General features: G+C 44.4%; 1 protein-coding gene across 1 annotated transcript in view; it reads right to left on the reverse strand.

Annotated features, from left to right (window-relative positions):
* LOC127058528 (syntaxin-binding protein 4-like) overlaps window positions 1–26,031 on the reverse strand; it is a 132,200-nt gene that overhangs the window by 80,111 nt on the left and 26,058 nt on the right. Inside the window, exon 2 of the mRNA XM_050968654.1 lies at window positions 15,762–15,835. Coding sequence (XP_050824611.1) covers window positions 15,762–15,835 — 74 coding nt within the window. The remainder of the gene's footprint in view (window positions 1–15,761; window positions 15,836–26,031) is intronic.

The raw sequence follows: 26,031 nt of genomic DNA on the forward strand, positions 1-26,031 counted from the left end.
CATATGTAAAACTTAGGCAGCTGACCTCTCCCTGATCTTCTAGGGGCCAGCCTGAGCCTGAGAAGGAGCCAGAATTTACCAATGTACATTGCCAAAGAGCCACAGGAATACATCAGCAGCCCCCTACCTCCCCGCATCAGCTCCCAGTGCCTCCCTCCCACCAGCAGCTCCATCGATCACTGCCTCCCGCTCTCTCCTTCCCTGCACCTCCTGATCAACTGTTTTGTGGTGTGCAGAAGGCTCTGCGGGGAGAGGAGTGAGTGCATGGCAGGCTCAGGGGAGGGGGCAGAGTGGGGGCAAGGCTTGTGGCAGAGCCAGGGGTTGAGCAGTGCGCAGTCCCCCCTGCCCCCCCCCGGCATATTGGAAAGTTGGCAACTGTAGCTCCAGCCCAGAGTCAGTGCCTATACAAGAAGCCGCATATTAACTTCTGAAGAGCCGCATGTGGCTTCAGAGCCACAGGCTGGCCACTCCTGTTCTAGGGAGTCCAACCAGACTCCTTCACTGGGAACCTGAGCAAACCCCACCTCCATTAGTGGGTCTAGTTTCAATTGAATCTGTGATGCTTTCTGGGGTTACCCAGGACTGAGAGTCACTTGGCTATCCCCTACCTCCAGTGAGACAGACCTTGCTGGTGCTTACTTGGGTGCCAGCTCCCTGACAATGGCAGCCCATCACCCACCCAAACAATCTCCTCAGCCCCCACTTGACTTGTAGTTTATCAGTAAGTGCACTCCAGTCCCAGCACCCCTGTGAAGCATTCCCCTGTGATATCCAGCTCCTGTCACAAAACAAAATTCATAGATGGTTTCTAAAGACAAACAACTTCAACACGCTGTGACACTGCACCCTATAGTCTTCATAGTGATATTATTATGGTATGCTTATAGCAAAATTATGATGCATTTTATGCAAGATAAGTCATGTGAGGGATCATTGGAAAAGTTATGATTTGCTGAATGTGATTATCTTATTTGTATGCATGAAACACTTTGATCTGAAGTTATGAATATTGACTATGTACCTGTATTTCAAATGTAGTTACACCTTGGTAATGCCCACTAGACACAATGCTTTCAGTCTAGACAGCTGGTTGGGAAGGGCCTATTCAGGGAAATGTGCTATTAGGGAGAACAATAGGAGAAGCTTATCTCACACCTGGTGAGCCTTCCTGAGAACACTACAGACAGCCTGTGAGCGATGGCTGCTATGATTCTACAAGGACATGTAACCAGGCCACATGATGCTGGCCTCCATCTTGGGATGTAAGTATTGTTCCACAGACTGGTCTGGAATCAAGCTTTGGAATAGAGGGTTCCTGCCATATGCAAAAGCTATATGAGGTGGGGAGTGACATCATCTGTGGTTCTTCACTCCCCACACAAGACAACTCCTGGAAACGCCTGAGGAACAAAGACTGAACTGAGGGAAGTGCTGGACCCAGGCTAAAGGGATTTCTAGCCTGTGAATGAAACACCTGGAGAGTCCAAGCTGTAAAGCAAGTGCAACTTGTCCCTTAAGAATCCGTGGCCTGCTTATATCATTTCTCAGGGTGAGACTCTCCTAATTCATATCCAATCTATCTAGTATATTAAGTTTAATTTGTGTTTTTTTGTTTATTTGCCAGGTAATCTGCTTTGATCTGTTTACTGGGTCTTATAATCACTTAAGTTTATTAACTACAAAAGATGGATTTTGTTTTAGTCAAAATCAGTGAGTTTTGACTGGAGTGCTTGGTGAAAATCTCTGCTTGGTTACCACATGTGTGCATTGTTCTCTCCACATTGAGGGAGAGGCGGACTGGGTATTAAACCCATATACTGGCCAGATTTGACCAGGGCAGGACAGTACTGCTCTGGGGTCCCGGGCTGGGAAGCTGGTGGTTAGAGAGCCTGTGTGTAACTGCAGCTGGGTGTCTCCCTGCCTGTGTGAATGCTGGTGAAAGTGCAGGCTGGAGGGCTTTGCAGCTTGTCACAGCAGTACAGTGTGAGAGGGAGCCCAGGCTGGTGTGTCAGGGGGCTAAGTGGTACCCCAGTTCCAGGTGGCACCCATCATACTAATCATCAGTCTAAAAGCTCTCTTATCTCACCGACGTGCCCTTTACAGTACTTCCACCCAGTGCAGCTGGGGATCCCATTTTCATGAATGTAACCTCACTGCCCAATCACTGCCTCAGGTGCAGATGAAAAGGTGTCCTTTTGCCGTCTCCTTATATCCCCCAAAACTCACAATTGGTCCCCAGCATCAGGATGACCCCTAAAGTTAATTCCCTGGTGGGCTGACTTCACATCCTCATGTTGACTTCATATGCAAACAGGGCTATCATTGGGCTGGCTCACAAAGCTTCGTGTGAACCGAGGTGGACAAGGGAATATACATCCATTGTCTGGCCGAAACCGGTTTGCCAACCCTGCCTTGAGCCAGGCTTTAGGAACATATTTTCACTGTACATATATAACTTTTTACATAGTATCTGACTGGACACAACAATATTAATGATCAGCATGATCCTGGCTTTCACTGAAAATCTTCCATGACATCATTTATGGATAGATACCATGAAAGCAGGGTGGTAGGTGAAGAGAGTTTGTCAGGCATGTTAGGAGTTATGTTACAGAGCAGTGAACCCTTTGCCAGTTGACACTGAGGGGTTCTTAGGGTCACAGAACCTCAGACCTTAACCCATCTCACCCTGACCCTGAGCGATGGCACTGGCCACCTTGGCTGGGCTGGAGGAAATGGAGACCCAGAACTGAGACAGCAGCATATTGAAGACACCGCAGCCCAGGTTCCCTCCCCAGCCTCCAAATGGCCCCACAAAGAAGAGCATTGACAAACTGAATCTAGGTGGCATGCCCCATGGGAGGGCTCTGAGGGATGGGGAGCCATTGCCCATCACCCTCTGAGGATAGTCAGCCAGAAATGAACAACGCCAATTGATTCCAAAGCGGCTACAGGAACCTACCGATGGCTGCTGCTGCATGCGTGTGTTGGGGAGAGGGACTGGAGCTGGGGGCTGAGGGACCACACATAGAAGCAGCAACTACTACACACTCCAGAAGTGTGCAGTGTATGCGGCCAGCCAGTGCAGATGGGAGGTTAATAATAATATATGCCTGCAGGCTGGCTGTTATCAGTGCTTTATAAAGGGAGGGAGGGATTTGTGTCCCCATTTTACAAACGGAGAGCATGATGCATGGTGAGTCACTGGGGTAATCATGCCCTTGGTTTGACCTCTTGGGGTTGGGTAGTGCTGTTTGTGGAGCTATGGTTCTCCCCCTCTGAATTCAGAAACTGTTAAATTGTGAGATGCTGGCTGCTCCCTGAGTTTGTATAAGTGCCTCCCTGTCCCATTCCACCCCTGTCCCAACCTCACACACCCACATCGTGCACAAAAGAAGCCAAGAAAAGGCTCTAAGGGACAGATCCTTGGTGGATGTAAATTGTAATCATTCCATGGACTTCCTTTGCCCTTAGTACATTGCTATATACAATACTCCACAACAGCAGGAAGATGCCTGACATCCTGTCAGATGCCCCTGTTTTCTGATGGGCCAGGAGAGCTGGATCTGGGTTTTGTAAAAACTCATCAGTTACGGTTCAATTTTACAAAACCAAACTCAACAGCAGGGATGGTCCAGATTCAGGTCCCATTTTATCAGTTGTTTGTGCCTGGCTCGTCCTTCTTTCCAGAGATGCAAGGCAACCACTCTCCCGGAACACCCACTTCCTGCCATGCCAGCTACATGAAGTCAGCCAGCTAAAACACTGATTTATAGCTAACCAATGAACTCCATACTTCATCATGCTACACAGTGGCCCCACTGAGTGACTTTGTCATTCGACTGATGTTACTTAGAGACACCAGAACAAGAGAAAAAAACTTTCTTGAAATGCTTTAATTGCCCCTCTTTTTTAAATTCTGAAGTTTAAAACATTGACCAGTTCTCATAAAAACAAGAAAAAAACTGGTGAAAATTTCATTGAAATCTAAACATTTCAACCCAACTCTAACATTACCCTGTCTTTCCTCCACTGCACTCATCCCTAGCATCTTACTACTCTTTGCTCCTTACATCATGTCTGACATTCGTTTGTAAGCTTCCTTAAGGCAGGGATTGCATCTTCGTGTATATCACAAGCCCTAGCACACTAGAGCATCATAAAACAATCTAATCTCAATCCCTGAAGTCAAGGGGCACAGATATAATGTTAGATACCTGGCCCATCTGGAAAAGAATCATCATGATTTTGGAGTGATGATAGCGGAGCTATCTTGAATCCCCAGCAAAACAAAAACCACATAAATTATGACCTAGCTGCCTTACCATCTTTCTGAAATAGGCACTTGTAAATAACACTTCTAATTAATTAATTAATTGGAGATTATCTGCCCTAGCCCAGAGATTATTTTAAATCACTTATCTCCTTTGCTTTGCCCAGTGAGATGGCCAAGAGTATTTTCAAAGTTCCACGAAATAACTATATTTAGAAAGCTAGCTTGAAGAATATGTGTGTCAGTCTGAGCCGTATCGCTGTGGAGACAGAACCACGGCAGCAAAGTGGGGAGCACCAGGGCTGGATGAACACCATGGGCTTGACTCCCTGCACTGGCACACTGTGCACAGACCCTTGTGTGCAGCTGGGTACAGCTGTATCCCTGGGGGAACATGCCCTGAGGGGTGGCAGGAGGTGTCTGGTCCACCATCATCCCCAAGATGCCCAGCCAAGCGAAAGCAGTGGGACTCCAGAGGAGTCCTGCCATTGGAAGATGCCTAAAAAATGTGCTGAGTCTACACATCTCCTCAGATCTTTGCCCACTCCTCCTCAGAGGCCACTGCTGCCTACTCTTGGAGAGACAATCACCAGCTGTGGGCCCTCTGTGGTGCAGAGGGAGCCCTACAGTACTGGCTTCACCCAGTGCTTCATTTGTAATGAAAGAGGTGCCAGGGCTCAAGCAATTTTTTTACTTTCATAACTGAGGCAGCAAGCCAAAGGTGCCAGGACTATGAACTGCCAGGCCTAGAGACGCCAGGGCTCAGCTCTGGCACATATTAAGCACTGGCTCCACCTCTAGGTGCACTTTGCACTGCCAGGGGGCCCACAGTTCGGTTGTGCCTGCAGAAACTCACATGGATCAGAGCTGAAGACAGCCCAAGACTGGATTCAGAGGAAGGAAGCACCTTCACAGCAGGGACCTCGAGGATGGAGCAACATTTAGGAAGCTCGGGATTAAATAAATGCAGTGAATTAATTCCTCTCCCACACTAGCAATGGGGATCTATTGGAAGAAGAATGGAATGCCTGTCTGCATAACGTGCAAGGAGGAGACCAAGAGAACCTTCATTCTGATGGGTCATTTTGCCCTTAGGTCAACACACACCTCACCGTGACTTCCACAGGGGCCACAGACATGCACTCCCAAGCAGTATTCGGGCCTCTGAGCGTTGCCCAGACATAATGAAGCCACCTGAGGGCAAAGTACACTGGTGGGAGTGTGTGTGTGCAAAAGTTAGTTTATTTTAGGACACTGTGACCCATTTCAATTTCTCATTAAATGTCTATGAAGGATGTGATCCTCTTGTCCTTGCACACAGTTCCCCGCACAGTCAGGAGCACTTAGAGAGTATGGTTAGAAATGTTGACAAACCTCTTTGCTGAGGAAAGGGTGTGCTGGTCTCTTCCAGTTTTCTTACTAACTAGAAACAGAAAGACTTCAGCTTCTTTTATTAGTTTTTGTTAAGCATTAACAGTGCGGTGAGCACTATGCGAGACCTAGCAATGGGAGAGTGCCGGGAACATTTCTTTAATATGTTTTTTCCCCCTTTGGTCTGGGTTGGTATCAGCACAATTCATAGAAGATACGAGTTTCTACAACAGCAGTATTGTTAACTCTAGCCATTGTATTGTGTCCCTCTCCATAATAGGTGTTTTTCATAAGAGCCCATCTTCTGGAGCTAAATGATTACATGAGAATCTCAGCTTTTAAACAAAGGTTTCTAGCCCTCCCAATTGTGCAGAAAAGCTTAAAAGGTTCAAAAACAAAAAAAAGATGAATAAAAATGATTTTTGAGAACTTCATTATTTTTAAGCAGGTATCATGATTGTGGGCACGGCTAGGGATTGTTCAACACTTGGGGTTGGCAATACGACACACAGAACACCAGATAAACCTCAGGCTGAAATTCACTTCCTCCCCACACCGCACAAAGCCTGAGTGAGTGGGCTTACTGCAGCAAACTCGGAGGTAGTCGACAAGATGGGATACAGTTCCAGAGTCCCTCTCTGGCTGTCAGAATAGCCAGGTGGCTGGAATAGTGCCCCTAACCATTACAGATCCTCTACAAGGCACTTTGTCACCACTTGACGCCACATGCCACTGCTCTGTCCCAAAACTTCCTTCTGTGCTGGGATACGTGCACAGCCCAGCTCTGTGGGTAGGGGCTACAAACTGCCAAGTCCCCCCATACAGACACCTGTGTTCTGCTGTTGCTTTCCCCTTCCTGCCTAGCAGAAAAATGGTTATCCTTTGTTGACAGCCTCAGGTAGCCTCCTTCAGGACTTGAAGACCTTTCTCCTGAACGTCTAAGGGGACACAATTTCTTTTCCACCAAGACCAAGTGCTGTGATTAACAGGCTCTGAGAGGACAATTCTGTCTCCTCTGAGTATCTAGAGATTTGAGTATCTAGAATTCTGTCTCCTCTGAGTATCTAGAGCTTTGAGGTCTCGTTATGTGGCACTTAGACTTATATTGATGATGACTCCAACAGTCACCCACGCACCTTTCTACACAGTATCAGCTAGAAATACAACAGGTAGAAATTATACAAATAGGGGACAGAAATAAGGTAAAATTATATAACTGCTGAGAATTACAACTATAGTGTCACACACACACACGCACACAATGTACACACAGGTGTATTGGAGGACTGCAGATTCTAGCTGTTCCTCTGTTTAGGTACTGAAAGAAAAAACCTGTAATCACTCATTTCTCCTTTGTGTCCATGAATCAATTGTAATAATGGTTTAATATAGCCAGAGTATCTACAAATCCTCCTTTATCCCCAAAAATGTCAGCAGAAAATCTGATCCGGTTATTAAAATCAGTGACTACTCACAGTATTAGTCTCAGACACATTCAAACTTTGATAGGGGAAAACACCGACTTTAACTCCAATATTGGCAAACAAAACAACCTCCTCCCCTGACCTCCCCCAAAACCACTCACTCCCCCATGCGCTCTGCCTCCACACACACACACACACACACACACACTCACACTCACACTCTTAAGAATCAGAAACAAAGCAGTGCAAAGGGCCATGTCTGTGTCTCTCACTTGAAAGGTCTAGTCACTGCATGCTGTCCCCAATTTGAGTAGTAAGAGACTTGAGATTTTTCCATCGCGATGTGCAGCTACTTCTAATATAGCAGAAACTGCACCACCTGCAGACTCGGACCACCCCTGGGGAAGAGTCTCCTGTTACATACAGAAACAAACCTAATGAGCTAAATTGTGACACAGCTCAAGCCCTATTTCTACTCTTGGATAAGCATGTTACAACAATAGGATCCTTTTGCACTGGTGTGGCTTAACACTCAGGCTGTTCAACTGCTCACCTGCCCTAGTGCCCCATTTGTGGGGGCAGGTGCAAAGGATGTGTCATGCATGATGGAATGGAAATTACAGGGCTGAATGTGGCCAAAGACAAAACAGGCAGGTGGGAAACCTGACACCAAAGATGGACAAGCAAGGAACTATCTGAGTTGCTGAGCATAGTAAGAAGTAGTATGGAGGAGCTACTGGAGAAGGGGGCGATGTCTTGGGTGACTGGCTGAGCTGGATAGTTATATGCACAGTGAGGGGAAGATAGCCACAAAGATGAAGGACTGTGGTCCTGAACTTGCCCTGATGAAATCACCGGCAAAACTCCTAATTATTATTACTACAGTGGCAAAGACAGGTACAAAGGGCTTTGCCACAGAAATCAGCTGAGGAACAGCAAGAGAGTGCCACTGATTTCAGAGGGAGCAGGCCCCAATGACCAGAAATGGGAGCAGGACATAACCCAGATAGACATGAAGAGGGGGACAAGGCCAGTCTACAGAGAAGTGGGTGAGGAGGAGACGGCACATTTACCCTGAACCCTAAGGACGGAGTACCCACCCCTAGGGCTTTAAACAGAGACGGAGACTGAGTCCACTCTCATCTCTCTCCTCTTTCCCATCCCAGCTCCCAAGACTCTCTCTCTGCTGAACAACAGGCCATCCACTAGCTTAAGCCCTTCTCTGACCTGCTTGCTCAGCACTGATGAGGGCTGCTCGCTCGTCACTACCATACAAGCAGCCATAGGCTGCCAACCCACCACCACTCACCCCGAGAGCAGAGCCTACCTGGGGTCCAGGCCAGCCTCTCTCCACTTCCCCAAGGGCAGGGGCATGTGCAGGAATAACATTTTGACGGCTTTTGGAGAGGCATGTTCTCTGCCCCATCACAGCCCTGGGGACAGAGGAGCTCATCTCCCCACTGCAGCACTGGGGCCGGAGTTCTGTGCCCCACCAATTACTGGGGGGCAAGCCCCTGCTTGCCCCTCCTTGTGCAAGCGCCTGCCCACAGGTGTCTGCAGTTCCCACCAGCCCCCTATTGCTTTCCAGCAGATGGAATTGCATAGGCACCTATGGCAAGGAGAATGGAGCGCAGCAAGAGAGTCAGCGAGAAGGCGGTACCCAACACAGGAGGCAGATCCAGGACTCACTCCAAACCTAGGTTTCTCTCTCAGAACTGCATCTCCTCCTTGCCACAGTGCCTCTAGAAGCCATGGCCAGACATGGATATGGACCAGCCTTTAGGGTTACATCATGTTAGGTGTGATGGAAGGGATGAATAGGGAATACGCCACATTGACTAGAAGTTGAATTTTACATTGTGAGCTCTTTAGGGCAGAGACCCTCTTTTTGTTCTGTTTGTACAGCCCCTAGCACAACAGAGTCCTGGCCTGGCTACTAAGCTCTAGTGCAGTACAAATAAATAGTAATAATAAGGGTGGGTTATTTGGGATTCTTCTCTGAATTTTCCCCATCAGATCAGAATATCTTCCTCAAAGTCATTCCAATCCAGCAACTAAATGAGTATCGGCACTTTAAATACAGTTCCTTGCCCAAAAGGAAAGTGCCAAGGTGAGCATGTGTATATGCATTATGAAGCTTTGCATTATCCAATCAATCACGTCTCGCTCAAAGCATCTATTAATCATGTTTATCAATACAATAGCGACTAGGAAGCAACCAAGATTGGGGACTCATTGTGTGAACATATCTATGGGGCCAATATGGTGGTAAAAATTATTATGCGAGTTCTTTGGAAGTGAGTCAGTGTGTTAACGCAATAGTGACGGCTCATAGTTTAATGTCTCAGCTATTTGACATAGAGGGAAAAGGAGAGAGTAAGAAACCCACTGCCAAAATACCAATCAAGAGTAAGCCATTAATACAGGGCCACTTGCTCCAGGTTCTGTTCCAAGGAGAAGACACTCAGGTTCTATGCATGTGCAGGGCTGAGCATGAGGTGGAGGGGAGTATCCAGAGGCGGCTCCAGGCACCAGTATGCCAAGTGCGTGCCTGGGGCGGCAAGCCACAGAGGGCACTCTGCCGGTCGCCGCGAGGGCGGCAGGCAGGTTGTCTTTGGCAGCATGCCTGTGGAGGGTCCGCTGGTCCTGCGGCTTCGGCGGACCTCCCGCATGCTGCCGCTGAATCCGCTGGACCAGGGACCTCCCGCAGGCAAGCCGCTGAAGGGAGCCTGCCTGTCGTGCTTGGGGCGGCAAAATACCTAGAGCCGCCCCTGGGAGTATCCACAACCACCACCACACTATTTTGGCCATTTAAAAGCAGGAAAATGCCAACTGAAGCTTTTCACAAGATGGGATTAAAAAAAAAAAAAAAAGGAGAGAGAGAAAGAGAACCACCACAATGGCACCCAAACTGAGAACTCACCCTCCAGAACAAGGAGAATTTTGTTAGCTAGTGATGTGTAAAGATTTGCTCACTTGACCTCAAGGCACTGCACCAACTCTGGTGATTTTATCACCAATCTCATGATATTTGAAGATTTTCTTAATGCCCCAGCTCCTAGATTCAAGTGATTGCAAAAAAATCTCAGTTTTCATTTAAAACAACAATAAATATCTAGTCCTCATGGTTGCAGAGGGACTCTTGAGAATGTGAAGCAACTGAACCCTATGGTTCCAAAACCAGGAGATAAACCTATCCTGACGTTTACTATTATTTAAATCATGATTTTTAGGCCAATCTCCTGATTTGGGGGGGGGGGGCTTGACTCATGATTTTTGAATGCTTGTGGTTGGCAACAGTGACAATATAGTTAAGCATGCTCATAAATATTTGCAAGATCAGGGAATAAGTTATAAGCTTATGCAAACAGGTGTTTATCCCTTTAAGGTTTTAACATCAGTTCCATTCAGTCAATTGAAAAATCATAAATTGTGAACAAATGTTTGTTTGACCTAGAGTGTGTTATTAACAACAGCTTCTAGAAGGAAAAGAATTTTTAAATTCTGGTTTACATGTCATTGTATATGGGCTTAGTCAATTTTGCATTTCCCTGGATTGAACAAAGATAGTCCACGACAATCATTTCCCTTTTATTTACTATTCATTTCACTTTCAGGTTCTTAGTGCAACTCTGTTTGGGTGTTAAACACTAAATTAAAAGCCAACTGTGTAGATGAGAGGGCGTTTTTTGTAAATTGTGGAAACATTTCTATTATCCTTTTAGGTTTTAGAAAGAAAGAGTTATTTTAACCCAACTTATATTTGGGACCAAAATTAAATTGACAGTGCCCCTTTAATTTGATAGCATCGGTGTCCCAGAATAATGCTTATTAAGTAATACTTAGGGCCTGATAATCTAGCCTATTTTGGATCTCTTTAATCTTTCTTTTCTGGCAAAGGTCCTGGACTTGGTATGGGTGTCCTCGATGGTTTCTCTTTCGCAGAGTAAAGGTTTATGGAGGAAAGTCCAGGTCAGGGTAGAGCTTAGAATGACCCAGAGAGCATTTGTGTGAGGTTCTTTACAGTATATTTCAAAATTCAGACCCTGGACTTGCTCTTTTGCATCAAACTCTGTTCCCTCCAGTGCCATTGGAAAAAATCCTCAGGCCTATAATCTCACAGGGCTCCTGGATCTCCATCTCCACTATGGGTCAAGGGGTCCCTAGATAAGCTGTTTGTTTAGTCTAGCAGTCACGCTCCCCAGTGGCTTTCAGTGACGCTCAACAACTAGGTGCCAAACAGACACTGAGGTCTATTGGATCAGGCACCAAACAAACAAACAACAGACTTGGTTTCAAGCCCTTGCCCTGCCGCATCTGCTACGTGACCTTGGGCAAAGTCAGTCGTTGTGCTCCAGTTCCCCAATTTGTAGAACAGAGGTGGTCATGGGTATCCAGCTGGGTCGATGAACTGTACTTTGTAAGGGCTAACTAACTATTATTGTTGCCTAGGTTGTGATCCGCAGCTCAAAACTGAGTGCTTTCCACACGTTTATGCATTGCTCAGTCTTCCATCCCAGGCACCAAACCTCAGGATTGTGACCTTTATTCCTGCTCTTAGACACAGTGGAGCAGACTCCTGTTCGACGTCTAAGCTGACAGTGTTCAGTTATATTTCTCTTACTCCCTCTGTTACTCTTGCAGTCTCTGGCTTCTTTTCTGTCTGGGGTCAGGGACAGGTTGCAGGTGAATCACACTCAGCTCAGTTCTAAGATGATGAAAGTAAGGATCACTGGATCTCAGCTTTTCTGAGAAATGCTGTTTAACTGTCACTTGCCTCTGAGAACTATTCCTAATTAAAAGTTACGATTTAAGGAGCATTTGGACTTTCATTTGGGATTGTTTGGGTTTCAAGTTAAAGCCACAGAACAGACCTAGTACTTAGATCTGATCTCTTACACTTGTGTAAGTCTGGACTAATACTTAAATCTATGTAGTTACTCTGGAATTATGCCAGGTTCAGAATTTGGCCCATTAATAGGTTAGGAGTTAAGGCTATGATTCACGGGTGCTTCTTTCTTTTCCAAAGAATTCTGAGCCCTGTAGAACTAGCTAAGACAGGGGTCGGCAACCTTTCTGACGTGCTGTGCCGAGTCTTCATTTATTCACTCTAATTTAAGGTTTCGTGTGCCAATAATAAATTAACATTTTTAGAAAGTCTCTCTCTATAAGTCTATAATATATAACTAAACTACTGTTGTATGTAAAGTAAATAAGGTTTTTAAAATATTTAAGAAGCTTCATTTAAAATTAAATTAAAATGCAGAGCCCCCCGGACTGGTGGCCAGGACCCAGGCAGTGTGAGTGCCATTGAAAATCAGCTCGCGTGCTGCCTTCGGCACACGTGCCATAGGTTGCCTACCCCTGAGCTAAGAGCTAGCTTTAGTACTGTACTCTTGTAATGACTTTATTGCTCTTGTTTCTGGCTGAAAGAGTGATTTTTTAAAAAAGTGTGCTACTTCGCTTGGATGAGTTTACCTGACTATATGATCCATGGCTCATCCCACAACAGAACATGAAGAAAAGCTGAAGGACTGCACTGGAAACTGAATCACCAGACTTCAGTACTGCCAACTGCATCATATTGCAACAATTTACAAAGGCCTCTTGCCCCTTCTTGGGTAGAGTTTGGCGGAGAGATAGAGTTTTAGAACGTGATATAGCAACATATGGATCGAGTATATAATTTATGGACATGTGAATGGCTAATGCATGCTAGCCAGTCTACTTAGCTTCTAGTCACTGACCTACCTAGTCCATTCCCAGAGCTCCAGTCCCAGCAACTGAATCAAGTTTGTTCATCTATGGAGCTGAAATTTCCAAGCCACTGGATAATGGAAATGCTCTGAGCTCCCAATCATTGCACAGGTTAGCCCATCTACAGAGTAGAAGCTCCAAGGAAGCAGACCTATTCCTTCAGGGGAGATGACATCACAACTGTCAACCAGCTCACTCAGATGGCTGAAAATAGACAGCTCCCAAACAGCCGTTCGCTAGTTTCTCAGGAGAGCTGGAATTCCACTTACTAGTTCATCTGCTGAGCTGAAATTCTTAGCACCTCTCTCTCTTTGGCTATGATTATTGAAGAGTCTCACTGATTATTCCCCATCATGAATTCAGATGGATTTGTTGTCATTTAATCTTTTTTTCTTTTTAAAGTATGCACCGTACAGAAGATAACGTGTGTGACTCTGGCTCTCACCCTCCATGATGAGGATTTGCAGCTGCTCTGGGCTGTAAAGTAGTTCTACTTTATGCTAGTGGCCAACTTTGGCCTCCACCCCACTCCCTTAGGCCGCATCCTAGCCAACAGCTCCATGCTTTCAAAAACTAAACTATGGGTCAGATCCCCAGCTGGTGTAAATTAGGATAAGTTGACTCAAAGGGCTGGGTGAAAGTTTTCCATGCGAGCTCTTTTGCAACAGGAAATTGGGTTTTTGATTAAAAATTTTCATAAGAAGTGCCAATTTCTATTTTGGGGGGGGTTCCGTTGTTGAAGCACAGAACTGAAAACTGGTCAAAAGTCAAAATATTTTGATTCTGAAATGCCATAGTGGTGTCTCACGGAAATTGTAGTTCCTGTGACTCATGCTCCCATTCTCTTCCACAGGCCAGGTTCCTCAGCCAGATTTCATCTATCATGATGTACCACGGCCACAATGCACTGCCTCTTCTCACCAAGAGGTGCATGGTGCCTCATGGGAGACATGGTTTGACCATGAAGCCGAGCCCATTGAGAAGAATGGGAGCATGAGGCACCAGAACTACAACTCCCATGATGCACCGCAGCACCATTTCAGAATCAAAATATTTCAGTTTTTGGCTGAAATATTTTGATTTTTTTTTTTTGGACCAAAAAACCCTCAAAATTTTTCATGGAAATGTGACCAAAAAAATCTTTTTTTTTTTTTTTTGGGGGGGGGGGGGGAGGGCAAAAAAATATTTTACAGCTAGCTCCAAGCTCTGCTACTCTACACCAGCTGAAGATCTGTCTATATGATATTAAGCTTTTATGCAGCATATATTATACACACACCTCAGTTATAACAACAGAGGTGATTCTCTTTGTTGAAGGTAGCATTCCAGGATGCAGGTGAACTAATATTTCAATTTCAGAAAATAATGAGCAGAAAGAGAGACTAGAATAGAATTTGGGTTTCTGTCCTACCTTTCAAAGTGTAAGTGTTACAAAGCACTTCCAAGCCATTAAATGTATGCTGCCAAGGTAATGTCTGCGAAGGAGGCTAGAGCAGCAGTTCTGAACTCCTGGGCAGCACTGCAGACTCTGCTTGTGGCAAGAGAGGGGAATACGAGGTTACTTTAAACTATCTCATGGCACCTTTCACTGGGAGCTGGATAATCTGCAGCTGGCCAGGCACCAGAAACAGGACCTCCCATCCACACCTCGTGTGAAGGTCAGAGTTCAATCTAACAAACAGGGAGAACAGGTCAAGTTGCGGCTGGCCCTGCATGGGTGCCCAAGGAGCAGAGCATTTATGGCATGTACTTCCTCCCAGCACACCCATGCAGTAGACAGCCATAGTCTGGCTTCAGGCATCACTGAGTGGAAAAGGGGGTGCCAGCTAGCTGCCAAAGACGGGACATGTCTGGCTGGGCTATAGCATGGTGACAGCCCCACTGCCAGACTGGTGTTCAGAGAGAGTGGGGTTTTCACAAGCGCTCAGTGCTGGCCTCCCTGCTCCCACTGAAGTCAAGAGGAGCATCTGTCTGAGCAACGGCTACGTGTTCAGGACAGCTTTGTGTTTTCATTTGTTTTAAAGGGCTTGTGGGGAAGAAGAGGGTCATTTGCACCTCACTGCCTCTGTGAAATACAGTCCTTCTGTGGTCTCAAACCCACGTTTTGATTCACCCAATGCCAAATCCTAACTGTTTTCAGAGAATATCCAGAGATGTTAAGTCTAGAAGGGACCATTATGACCATCTAATCTGACCTCTTGCATAGCCCAGCCCTGAGGAGCTCACCCAGTGATCTGGAATCAAGCTCATATTCTGGTTGAAATAGGGGGTATCTTTTGGAGAAACATCCCTTCTTGATTTACAGTCTCCATGTGATGAAGAATCCACCATATCCCATGGTAAGTTGTTCCAGTGAGTAACATCCTCCCTAGTAAGTAACTGCACCATATTTCCAGTCTGAATTTGTCTAAATTCAATTTCCCGTCATTGAGCATATAATAAAAATAATACACCTACAAAATCCTTTTCTTCCAGAGATCTCAGCATATTTTACAACAGTGGAGAAATATGTATTTGCCCATTACACAAGTGGAGAAACTGAGGCTCAGAGAGATAAAGACTGACATTTAACAAATATTAGTTTGGGTGCCCCAATCAAGGTGTCTCTGGCTGGCCACTCAAAAATGGAGGTACACAAAACAATTAGTGGACATTTTGGGCCTCAGTGATTTGTCCAAGGTGATCTGGGAGGTTTGTAGCAGAACTGGGAATAGAATCCAGGTCTCACCACCCACTCTTGTGTATTAATTACAAGACCAGCACTGTCTTAAGGGTATAGCTCCCTTACACACTCTAGAAGCTATTCAAAAGAAGACACAGTCCTCTGCATTGTACCTGCATGAGGAGGTCCCCATTCAAGATGCTGGAAGCGAAATTTGATGGTGCATTTTCTCCAATATCCCAGGGTGATGCTTGCACATACACAAAGTACTCACCAAGCCCATTTGCACAGTCATAGAAATCAATGCAGTGCACTGTTCGATCCATTCCATATGGTCCCATGAGTGTCCTGGAAGAGAGACCAGATACAGTTTGAAGAGGCTAAAATAGTGACACACAAAACACAAACACAGAAATCCCCACCCCGACAATCTGTGCCCATAAAACCATACAAAAAACACGTCGTTTCAAAAGATACAAACCAGCGCATGAGGTGCATGCTGGTAGAGGGCAAAAATCAAACCTCACAAAGTTACATAGACATAAGCTAATGTATACATACCCAGACATGGACAGATGGATGGAAGGCAAGATACACACAAAATATGTGTGTTTGTGTTCTCAATGAGACCGGTGTCCATGTGGAACACCACCACTCTGGCTAATGGATTTATTCCAGATATACATTGGTACACAAATTAGATCTGAATTTGGACCAATAGTCCAATAAGTCTACTGCCAAAAACAGTTTAAACCAACTCATTCTGTAATGAAGGAATTTGGTGAGAGGTGGAGTAGATTTCAGCTCCAAGGTTTTAAAGCACACACCTAATTAGCATGGAGGAGCACTGATCAAATTAGAGCTGACTGGAGGACCACTCCATTTTGTGGTAACTTCCAAAGTTTTTGTTCAAACGGTTTTGCATCACGTCACACTTTATAGTAAGGTGGGTAGGGCACTGGCTTGAGAGATCCAAGCTTAGCTCCCTGCTCTAGAGCAGAGTTTTCATCCCAGAGCACCCCAAATCAGGCAGAGAAAGGACCTGAACCTAGTCTCCCACATCCCAGGCCAGTGCTGCACCCACTGAGCTAGAGTCTCTTGTGTTTCCCCCTCTCCTCCAGTGGAAGTGAGGACATTCACTACCTCGATGTGCAGGATCTCAGATTAGATGATCATGATGGTCCCTTCTGACCGTAAAGTCTACGAGTCTTTCTCTCACCCCAAAACCTTTCCAAACATTATATATATCTTGATTGTAGTAAGGCTTTTAATACGGTCTTGCATGACCTTCTCATAAACAAACTAGGGAAATATAGCCTAGATGGAACTACTATAAAGTGAGCGCATAACTGGTTGGAAAGTTGTTCCCACAGAGTAGTTATCAGTGATTCACTGTCATGCTGGAATGCCATAATGAGTGGAGTCTCGCAGGGATCGGTTCTTAGTCTAGTTCTGTTCAATATCATCATCCATGATATAGATAATGGCATAGAGAGTATACTTATAAAGTTTGTGGATGATACCAAGCCAGGAGGGGTTGTAAGTGCTTTGGAGGATAGGATTAAAATTCAAAATGATTTGGACAAACTAGAGGAATGGTCTGAAGTAAATAGGATGAAATTCAATAAGTACTCCACTTAGAAAGGAACAATCAGTTGCACACATACAAAATGGGAAATGACTGCTTAGGAAGGAGTATTGCAGAAAGGGCTCTGGGGTCATAGTGGGTCACAAGCTAAATATGAGTCAATATAACACTACTGCAAAAAAAGTGAACATCTTTCTGGGATGTATTAGCAGGGATATTGTAAGCAAGACATGAGAAGTAATTCTTCAGCTCTACTCCACGCCGATTAAGCCTCAACTGGAGTATTGTGTCCAATTCTGGGCAGCATGTTTAAGGAAAGATGTGGACAAATTGGAGAAAGTCCAGAAAAGAGCAACAAAAATGATAAAAGATCTAGAAAACATGACCTATGAGGGAAGATTGAAAAAATTGGGTTTGTTTAGTCTGGAGAAGAGAAGACTCATAGAGGTCATGATAAGAGTTTTCAAGTACATAAAAGGTTGTTACAAGGAGGAAGGAGAAAAATTGTTCTTCTTAACCTCTGAGGATAGGACAAGAAGCAATGGGCTTAAATTGCAGCAAGGGCACTTTAGGTTGGACATTAGGGAAAACTTCCTGTTGGAGTGGTTAAGCACTGGAATAAATTGCCCAGGGAGGTTGTGGAATCTCCATCATTGGGGATTTTTAAGAAAAGGTTGGACAAACACCTGTCAGAAATGGTCTAGATCAGTGGTTCTCAAACTAGGGCCACCACTTGTTCAGGGAAAGCCCCTGGTGGGCCGGGCTGGTTTGTTTGCCTGCCACGTCCACAGGTTCAGCCAATCACGGCTCCCACTGGCCGCGATTCACCACTCCAGGCCAATGGTGGCTGCAGGAAGGGCAGCCAGCACAGCCCGCGCCACTTCCTGCAGCCCCCACTGGTCTAGATAATACTTAGTCCTGCCTTGAGTGCAGAGGACTGGACTAGATGACCTCTCAAGGTCTCTTCCAGTCCTATGATTTCATGGAAACCAATATCTCTCAGCAAAATGTTTTGGCTCAGATGAAACGGCATGTTTTGCTGACATTTCATTTTAGCAAAAACATTCCGACCATCTCTAGTCAAAAAACAGATGCTTTAGACCTCCGACACCCAAGCAAATAAGTGGGACCCAATATTAAGTAAAAACAGAAAACCTATTAACAAGGTAACTTCAAACACTTAGGAAGAACCAAGAGGCCGTGTATGTTCCATAGTGCCTCTGACTTCCTTCCAGGCACAGAGGTAGAGATCCAGCCTTTCAGACATTTCAGCATAGATATAAATAAGGTCACATTAACACACCATCATCCAGTCCCCTGACATCAACAGTGCTACACCAATATATTGCACTACAAGAGATTAGGATAGACAAATTCCCATCCTGAGGCATCACCGAGCTCAAGTTCCTACCATGAAGGCTTTTGAGAGACATTTGGGGCAGGACTGACTTCAATGGGAGCAGAGTTAGGCCAATGCTGAAGACCTCTGAAATTTCTGCCCTCTATTTATTTATTTAAAGACGACTCGGGGCTGCAGAGTGCCTCAGTATTAGATTCAACTTGCCTCAAAAATACAGGTTTTTATTTGGATCACTAAAGAATTCAAGTATGGTCCCTTTTCTTCTCCTGACCCCTCAAGATACTTTCACAGCAGCAGTGTTACATGGGAGTGGGTGGATTTTAACCTAACAAGCCAAAAGTGCCCAACTATTCTAGATGGCAAACCAATACTGAGGTCCTCTTTAATTCAGCCTCCTGCCGTGCACTCTCCTGTTCCCATAGTTCACCTTGGAGGAAAAATGTGAGTTTCATGATTCAGCATGAGATTTGACATGGTTTGGTCTCAGCAATAACATGGAAGTGGATACAGCAGAGTCTGTTAACCGGATACAAACCCAACAGGTTATGGGAGGAGTAACCCTGCATTTTTCCAGAAAAGCCTGTAGGGACAGCCAAGATTTAAATCCTAACTAAATACCTTCACGCAGCTTAAAACTACACCTCAGAGACCATAATATCCAAGACTAAGTCTCTGATCAAATTTTACCTTCCAATCAAAAAAATCTTCATTCCTCCTACTTCAGTTTCATATTAATCATACTTAATATTTATATAATATTTTGCATATTCAAGGCATTAGATAAACATCTAGGGCCAATTTCTCAGCTAGTGTAAATCAGAATAACTCCACTGAAGTCAACGGAGCTACACCAATTTACTTCAGCAGAATATGTGGCCCTAATTAAGTGTATTGAAATTACTACGCAGAATTTTGCAGAGTTACCTGGATATGTGCCTGAAGAAACCATGTTATTAACAAAAGAGGAAACTGAGTTTTAACCCGAACTCAAATGTAGTGTCAGAATAGGGGTTTCATAAAACAAGTGACTAGCCGATTACCCCCAAAATGTTCCCTAAATCTGATCCCCCCAACAATGGAATAAATTAACCATACCCAAACACACACAGCGTTAACATTAGAGGGAACAAGCTTTCTAATCATATAAAATGCACAGCAAAAAGGAGCAGAGAGGGCTGATTTTGGAGTAAATAACCCTGAGCACTAGACAGTCTCATACTAGGTGTGCAGGACTTCCAAAAAGTCTTCTTTTCTTAATCACTTCCTATGCAGTGCTGGGACTTCAGCAATAGGAAGGAAACCTTCCCCAAGAGAGCAGGCAGTCAAACAAAAAAGAGTTCATTATTCAGAATAGCATTTCACTGAAAGCTTTTATGCTCATCCAATTTAATAACCCTTAGCCCTTTCACTTATCACGCCATTATACCTTACTCCATCCTGAGCACAGTCACTCATCTTCCCTCCCCTCGTTTGGCTTGGAGAGAAAACAAAACAAAGTCCTGGAAAGGTACCAAGGGCCAGGAGATATTCCAGGACAGGAGAGCACAAGTCTTCCCCCTTATCCTAAGGGAGGCACTTCGGATTTTCTCAGCCTGCGTCACAGTCTCAGCCCTTTCTGAAGCAGACACACATCCCCCCTTGTCATAAACAGATTGTTAAGAGTTAATGTCTCTTGTACCTGTAAAGGGTTACAAGCAGGGAACTGGACACCTGACCAGAAGACAAGATACTTTTAAATTTGGGTGGAGGGAAGTTTTTGTGTGTGTTCTTTGTCCGTTGTGTGATCTTCTCTCAGAGGGTCTGAGAGAGACCAGACATTACTACAGGCTCTCTAAGTTTCTTTTCAAATAGTAAGTAAAAAAAGGCGGTTTAGGCTTTTTGATTGTTTTACTCTATTTGCAATTGTGGATCTGGCTGGTTAACTTTTATATGTGTAGTTGCTGGGAATATTTTGATTTGTATTGGTACTGGGTGGAAAGTCTCTTTCTGGTGTCTGTAAGCTATAGGACCCTGTAATATTTACATCTTGACGTTACAGAGATAATTCTTTACTTTTTCCTTTCTTTTATTAAAAGATTTCTTTTTAGAGAACCTGATTGTTTTTTTTTCTTGTTTCCTTTGTGTTATTCCAGCGGATTGGGATAACTCACCAGGACGGTGGGGGGGAGACGGGAGGGGGCGAGACAGAATCTCTCTTTGTTTTCCTTGAATCTGTTTGCCTCTTTGTGGAAGGGAAGGGAGATGCTTCTCTGTATGGTGATTTAAGAGGTTGGACCAGTATCTCTCAGGATAGCCCAGGGAGGGAAATTCTGGGAGGGGGAAAGGTGGGGGAATGGTTTATTTCTCCTTGTTTTAAGAACCCAAGGGATCTGGGTTCTTGGGGTCCCCAGGGAAGGCTGGGGAGGTCAGAGTGCCCCAAAACACTATATTTTTGGGTGGTGGCAGCGCCATCAGATCTAAGCTGGTAATTAAGCTTAGAGGATTCAGGTGCTAGTATCTCATTTTCCGAACTCTAAGGTTCAGATCTGAGAAGGAATGCTATGACACCCCTCTCTCCCTTACTGAATCACTTTTCTGTGTAATCCAAAGGAATCTTCCCTTCCTCTTGCCCAGTTGATAGGAGATTGGACATTAAATATCTATCGCACAGACAGGAATTTTGTATTTCCCCAAGGAGGCTCTTAAACACCCCAGCCCAACTACGCAGTCTCCTTGCCTTCTTCTGACCCGCTACCCATTTTTCATCAGTTTTGCTGCTCAGACGTATTACCTGCTAATAATGACGGCGCCTCTGTAAAGGACTGAGATCACTGGCATCTCGCTCTCTGGGTTGTGTGATTCCAGCCCAGCCCAACTAGCCTCTAGCCATTCTGCTTTGGCAGGAAGCCGATAAAGCGACGGAAAAAGGGGAGAGGTCTCATGATCTTCTCTTATGCATGTTAATTCCCACCCAACATTAACACAGATCAACTAAAAACATCTAACTTTAGATTAAATCTTATGCAATCCAAGCAAAACCAGCATGGCCTATCGCAAGTGCCTTCCTGAACAAACAGCAAAGACATCTATATATACACACTCATCCTCTCCCCGCCCCCTCCTCAAAGCAGCGCTGCTCATATATAATGAGAGCAGTGGTGTAATTATCTGATGATTTATTGTTTACCTTTTGGAATATCCCCTAAATAACCAACGCATGAACTTTGCCCTTCAGCGTTGAAGCCAGGACATGTTGCTAATGTCCCTGAAGGCTTTAAATCTGCAGCAAAGCTTTGAAAGTAATAACATACTGCACTGTTTACAGTTTTTCCCTCTTTAATATCTTATTTGGGGTGTAGCATTGCCCAGTTAATACCAAGTAAATCAACTTTGGCTGTGCTAATATCTGCTGAGAGTTTATAGGAATAATTTGCTCTTAAATAGTCTCTTTCATCTAAGGCTCCCAAAGGAATCTGCAAAGTTAGGGCAGTATTATGATCCCCAATTTACAGATGGGGAAACTGAGGCACAAAGGTTATGGTAACTAACTCAAGGTCATATAATGAGTTAGTGGCAGAGCCTGAAATAGGTAATCTGATGTCAAATCCTTTGTTTTAACAATTACACCATGTTCCTTTCCACTATGCCACCCTCTGGACCTGACCTTGTTCATTTTAAAATCAATGGGAATTTTGCTTTAAACTCAGTTGGGAAATGGATCTCAGTTGGTGCAGCTCTGAATTGCTACTGGGCAGCGTCTGAAGTGGGTATTAACTCCTAGAGAGACAAATGTGTATTTATGGGTTCATTTGTCAGGTATTTTCCTTTCCTGGTTCTGATTCTCCAGAACTTTGCTCTGATAGCCAAGAGCAAATTGGAAATTGTTCAACGAATGGTTTATATGGACTCATCTCATCACCAGCACTGCTTGGAGTACATTCTATTCAGCGTTCATTACCTGAGCTGATGATTCGTCACCCAAAGTCACATGATGGTGTTACTTCTCGTTGACAGGATGATTCCTATATCCACAAAGAGCTTTCAAGAGGGCCAGTAAACGCTTCTGGTGTGAATACTACCCCGGTTCAAAAAAAAAAAAAGTAGCAAATGTGGATTTTTTTCAAAAAATTTTACTGTGATTTCAAAAGAAAAAAAGGGGGGAGGGTTGATGTGATGAATATTTTAAAATAAAAAGCTCCAACCAGCTCTTTAGCTGGTTGGAACTGTCTTCCAAAAATGTGAATTTATTCATTAAAATACATGTATGAAAATTTTTGTCAAAAAGATGAAAACTGAGAAAATGTTGACCAGCTGTAGTGAATACAGATTTGCTTGAGTCGTCAAAGAGAATCTGGGAGTGAGGGGCAGCTATTTGAATAATGTTTCTAGCTATCTAAATGTCCTACGTACTTGTATGGGTCCCATTATAAAAGTATGAGTGTCTCCCAAGAATATTTATCATCACAACACCTCTGTGCTATTATCCCCATTTTAGAGCTAGGGAACAAACATAAAGACACTAAGTGATACAGGAGGTTGTGCGACAGAGCAGAGATTTGAGCCCAGATCTCCAAAGTACTAGACAAGCATCCTAACCGCTGGACCTCTATTTTTCTGCAGTTCTTGTCCAACTCTTCCAAAAATGCTCTCCCTCACCAGACAGCAAAAACACATGGATGGTGGAGGCTAGTTCAGGCAGGCCTGCTGCAACAACTCATTTGTAAATGGATACTTTAAACAGACTCAAACCTTTTATGCGCCTATTGGTTATTGTAACAATTCCAAATCCACTAATGCAGGAATAATCTTCTAAAACCACAATAACAGAGCATTTATATCCTGCCGCTAAGACTCATTACATGACTTGTTTTACACAAGGCCAGGAAACTCCCTGAATCATTGCTAATAAAATGAGTCACAAAATTAACTTTTTATGGCTCATGGGCCAGACTCAGCTAGAATATTTTGGCAAAGCTCTGTTGAAGTCAGTAGGTATGTATTGGAAGCAATAGAGTTATGCCAATCTAGCCCAGAGTGTTTAGCCAAGATAAAAACAAACACACACACACACACACACACACACACACACAAAGAAAATTTTACACACATGCAATTCACTATGATCTGGATCACTAAGGGTATGGCTACACTTGGAGATGTGCAGCGCTGGGAGTTACAGCTGTGTTCGTACAGCTGTGTAGGGAAAGCGCTGCAGTGTGGCCACACTGACAGCTACCAGCGCTGCAGTGTGGCCACATTTGCAGCGCTGTTGGGAGTGGTGCATTGTGGGCAGCTATCCCAGCATTCAAATGGCTGCAACGTGCTTTTCAGAAGAGGGGAGGAGGGTGGGGTGGAGTGGAGTGTGACAGGGAGCGTGGGGGAGACAGAGAGAGTGGATTTTTGGAGCTGACACTGTTCTCAGCTCCCTGCCTTGCAAGTTCTAAGGACTGGAAGATACACAGTGCCTACCTTCAATCATTTTAAAAGTTTTGACCTTTCCCCCACCTGTCTCTTATTCACTAAATGCAAATTATGCACTCCTAAATAGTCTTTAGACCATAAAAGCAGCTGCTCAACACTACCCCTCCCCTCTCTCCTCAAGCAAACAGCTGTGAACATTCCAAAGCAATTCCCCTGCCTCCGCTCGCTCGCTCGCTGGAGCAAAGAGCAGCTCTGTTTGTTTTTTATAGTAGCTACGGGGAGATCGGAGTTCAGCCATTCTTCTGGTTTGTTGTGGACAGGAATTCTGGGATACCTCCTAATACCCTGGAGGCCAATAACAGCACTTTTGGTGGTTACACTCGATGACCAGCGCTCCATCACCAGCACTGGAATCGCTACACCCCAAGCAGACCAGGTGTACAGCCAACGCTGCAACCAGGGAGTTGCAGCGCTGGCCGTGCTTTGCAAGTGTGGACACAGAGAGAGTTGCAGCGCTGTAACCCCATCACCAGCGCTGCAACTCTCCAGTGTAGCCATGCCCTAAGTAATGATAATGTTATCACACCACTTCCAGCCCCTCCCCTCCAAAAAAACATTTAAAAGACCAATGAAATAAAAAGTAAAAGACATCCTTAACTGGCTTAACAAACAAGCAAAATATTCGCATCTAAAGAAAGGCCTAGTTCATCACACACCATCAACCTGAAATCTAATCCAGGGATTTTTCTTCAATTTTTGTATTAGTTTTTTTATCCTTATTTCAGTTTCTATTTTTTTTAAATGTAGATACTATTAAACTGCCCCATGATCTAGTGAGCAAGCTTGGAGTCAGGACTCCAGGGTTCTATTCTCAGCTGTGCGCTGACTCAGCATGTGAGACTAAAGGGAGAATGATAATGCTTACCCACATTTGTAAAGTGCTATGAGATCAATTGGTGAAAAACACTATGAGTGGTAAGCATTATCGACAACAGAAAACATATGCAGTCATTGACAGTAACATTTATTGGTAAAGTAACTGCCATTCCTTGAGAATAGTGTGTGTATAGTTTAAAATAGGGGAAAGTGTAACAATAATTATCATAATTCCTATCTCTTATCTAGCACTTATCAGTAGATCTCAAAATGCTTTACAAAAGGAAGTCAGTATCATTATCCTCATTTTGCAGTGGAGAAACTGAGGCACAGAGCCGTCACCCAGCAGACCACTGGCAAGAGGTGGAACTAGAACCCAGGTCTCCTTATTTGTTCCTATGAAAAATTTTCTTTCCTAAAAACATTTAAATGAAAACATTTCAACCACCTTGACTTAATACTAAACATGTGAAAGGAGGATTTCTTTATTTACTTTTTTGTTTTATTTTATTTAAACTACCTGTGTCTTATAATAGGAACACGAAAAAAAATGTGGCAAAGCATAACATAGAACAACCTATCTCTCTGTTTCCCAACAAAACTAAAAAAAAAAAAAAAGGATAGAAACAAAGGGGTTAACACAGAAGACAGAAAACACAGAAAGAATTATCTACTAGTAATCACATTTGTTATGGTTGTTCTCTTCCCCCATCCTACAGCCAGTTAGTAGAATTGCCTCTTCCTCCCAGGAAGCCAGAAGGCAAAAAAGACTGTCATTTAAGGTAAATACAGTCCAGAGCCACACTCTTTTCCTACCTCTTCCTTGAATGGTTGGGCCCATCTGCAGGAAGAAGCTTATCCTGCACAGTTGGCTAAGGACATTGTGGAAGGCTTTGCATATGGAAGGTTTTGCACCTCTCTCTTCACCATCAAATTCTGATCACTGCCAAAAGCAGGAGTGTGGACAAGAAGATGGCTTACTGCAGCATGGCAAATCCTGTGCTCCACAAACAAACTGGACAGAGGGATTGGGAAGAGGATAACTATGACAAGTACAGTGAACACTAAATTATTCTTTCTTGTCATACATCTCTCATTTCCTCCTCCTCCTCATTCTATAGCCAAGCAGTACTGGGAGTGGAGGTGGCCCCTATACCTCCATACACAGCTGAAGAGAGCCAGGTCCAGTGGATAATGTTGTGACTTGGGCATTCAAGGTGCCAAATTTAAGTCCCTTCTTGAACCCCACAAAAATCAATAGGCAGAGATGCAGTCAGAACACTTCCCTCACTGCCATTTCTCCTTCTGGAAGCTCAAGTT

This window comes from Gopherus flavomarginatus, chromosome 9 (genome assembly GCF_025201925.1).
Source record: "Gopherus flavomarginatus isolate rGopFla2 chromosome 9, rGopFla2.mat.asm, whole genome shotgun sequence".
NCBI classification, from domain to species: Eukaryota; Metazoa; Chordata; order Testudines; family Testudinidae; genus Gopherus; species Gopherus flavomarginatus.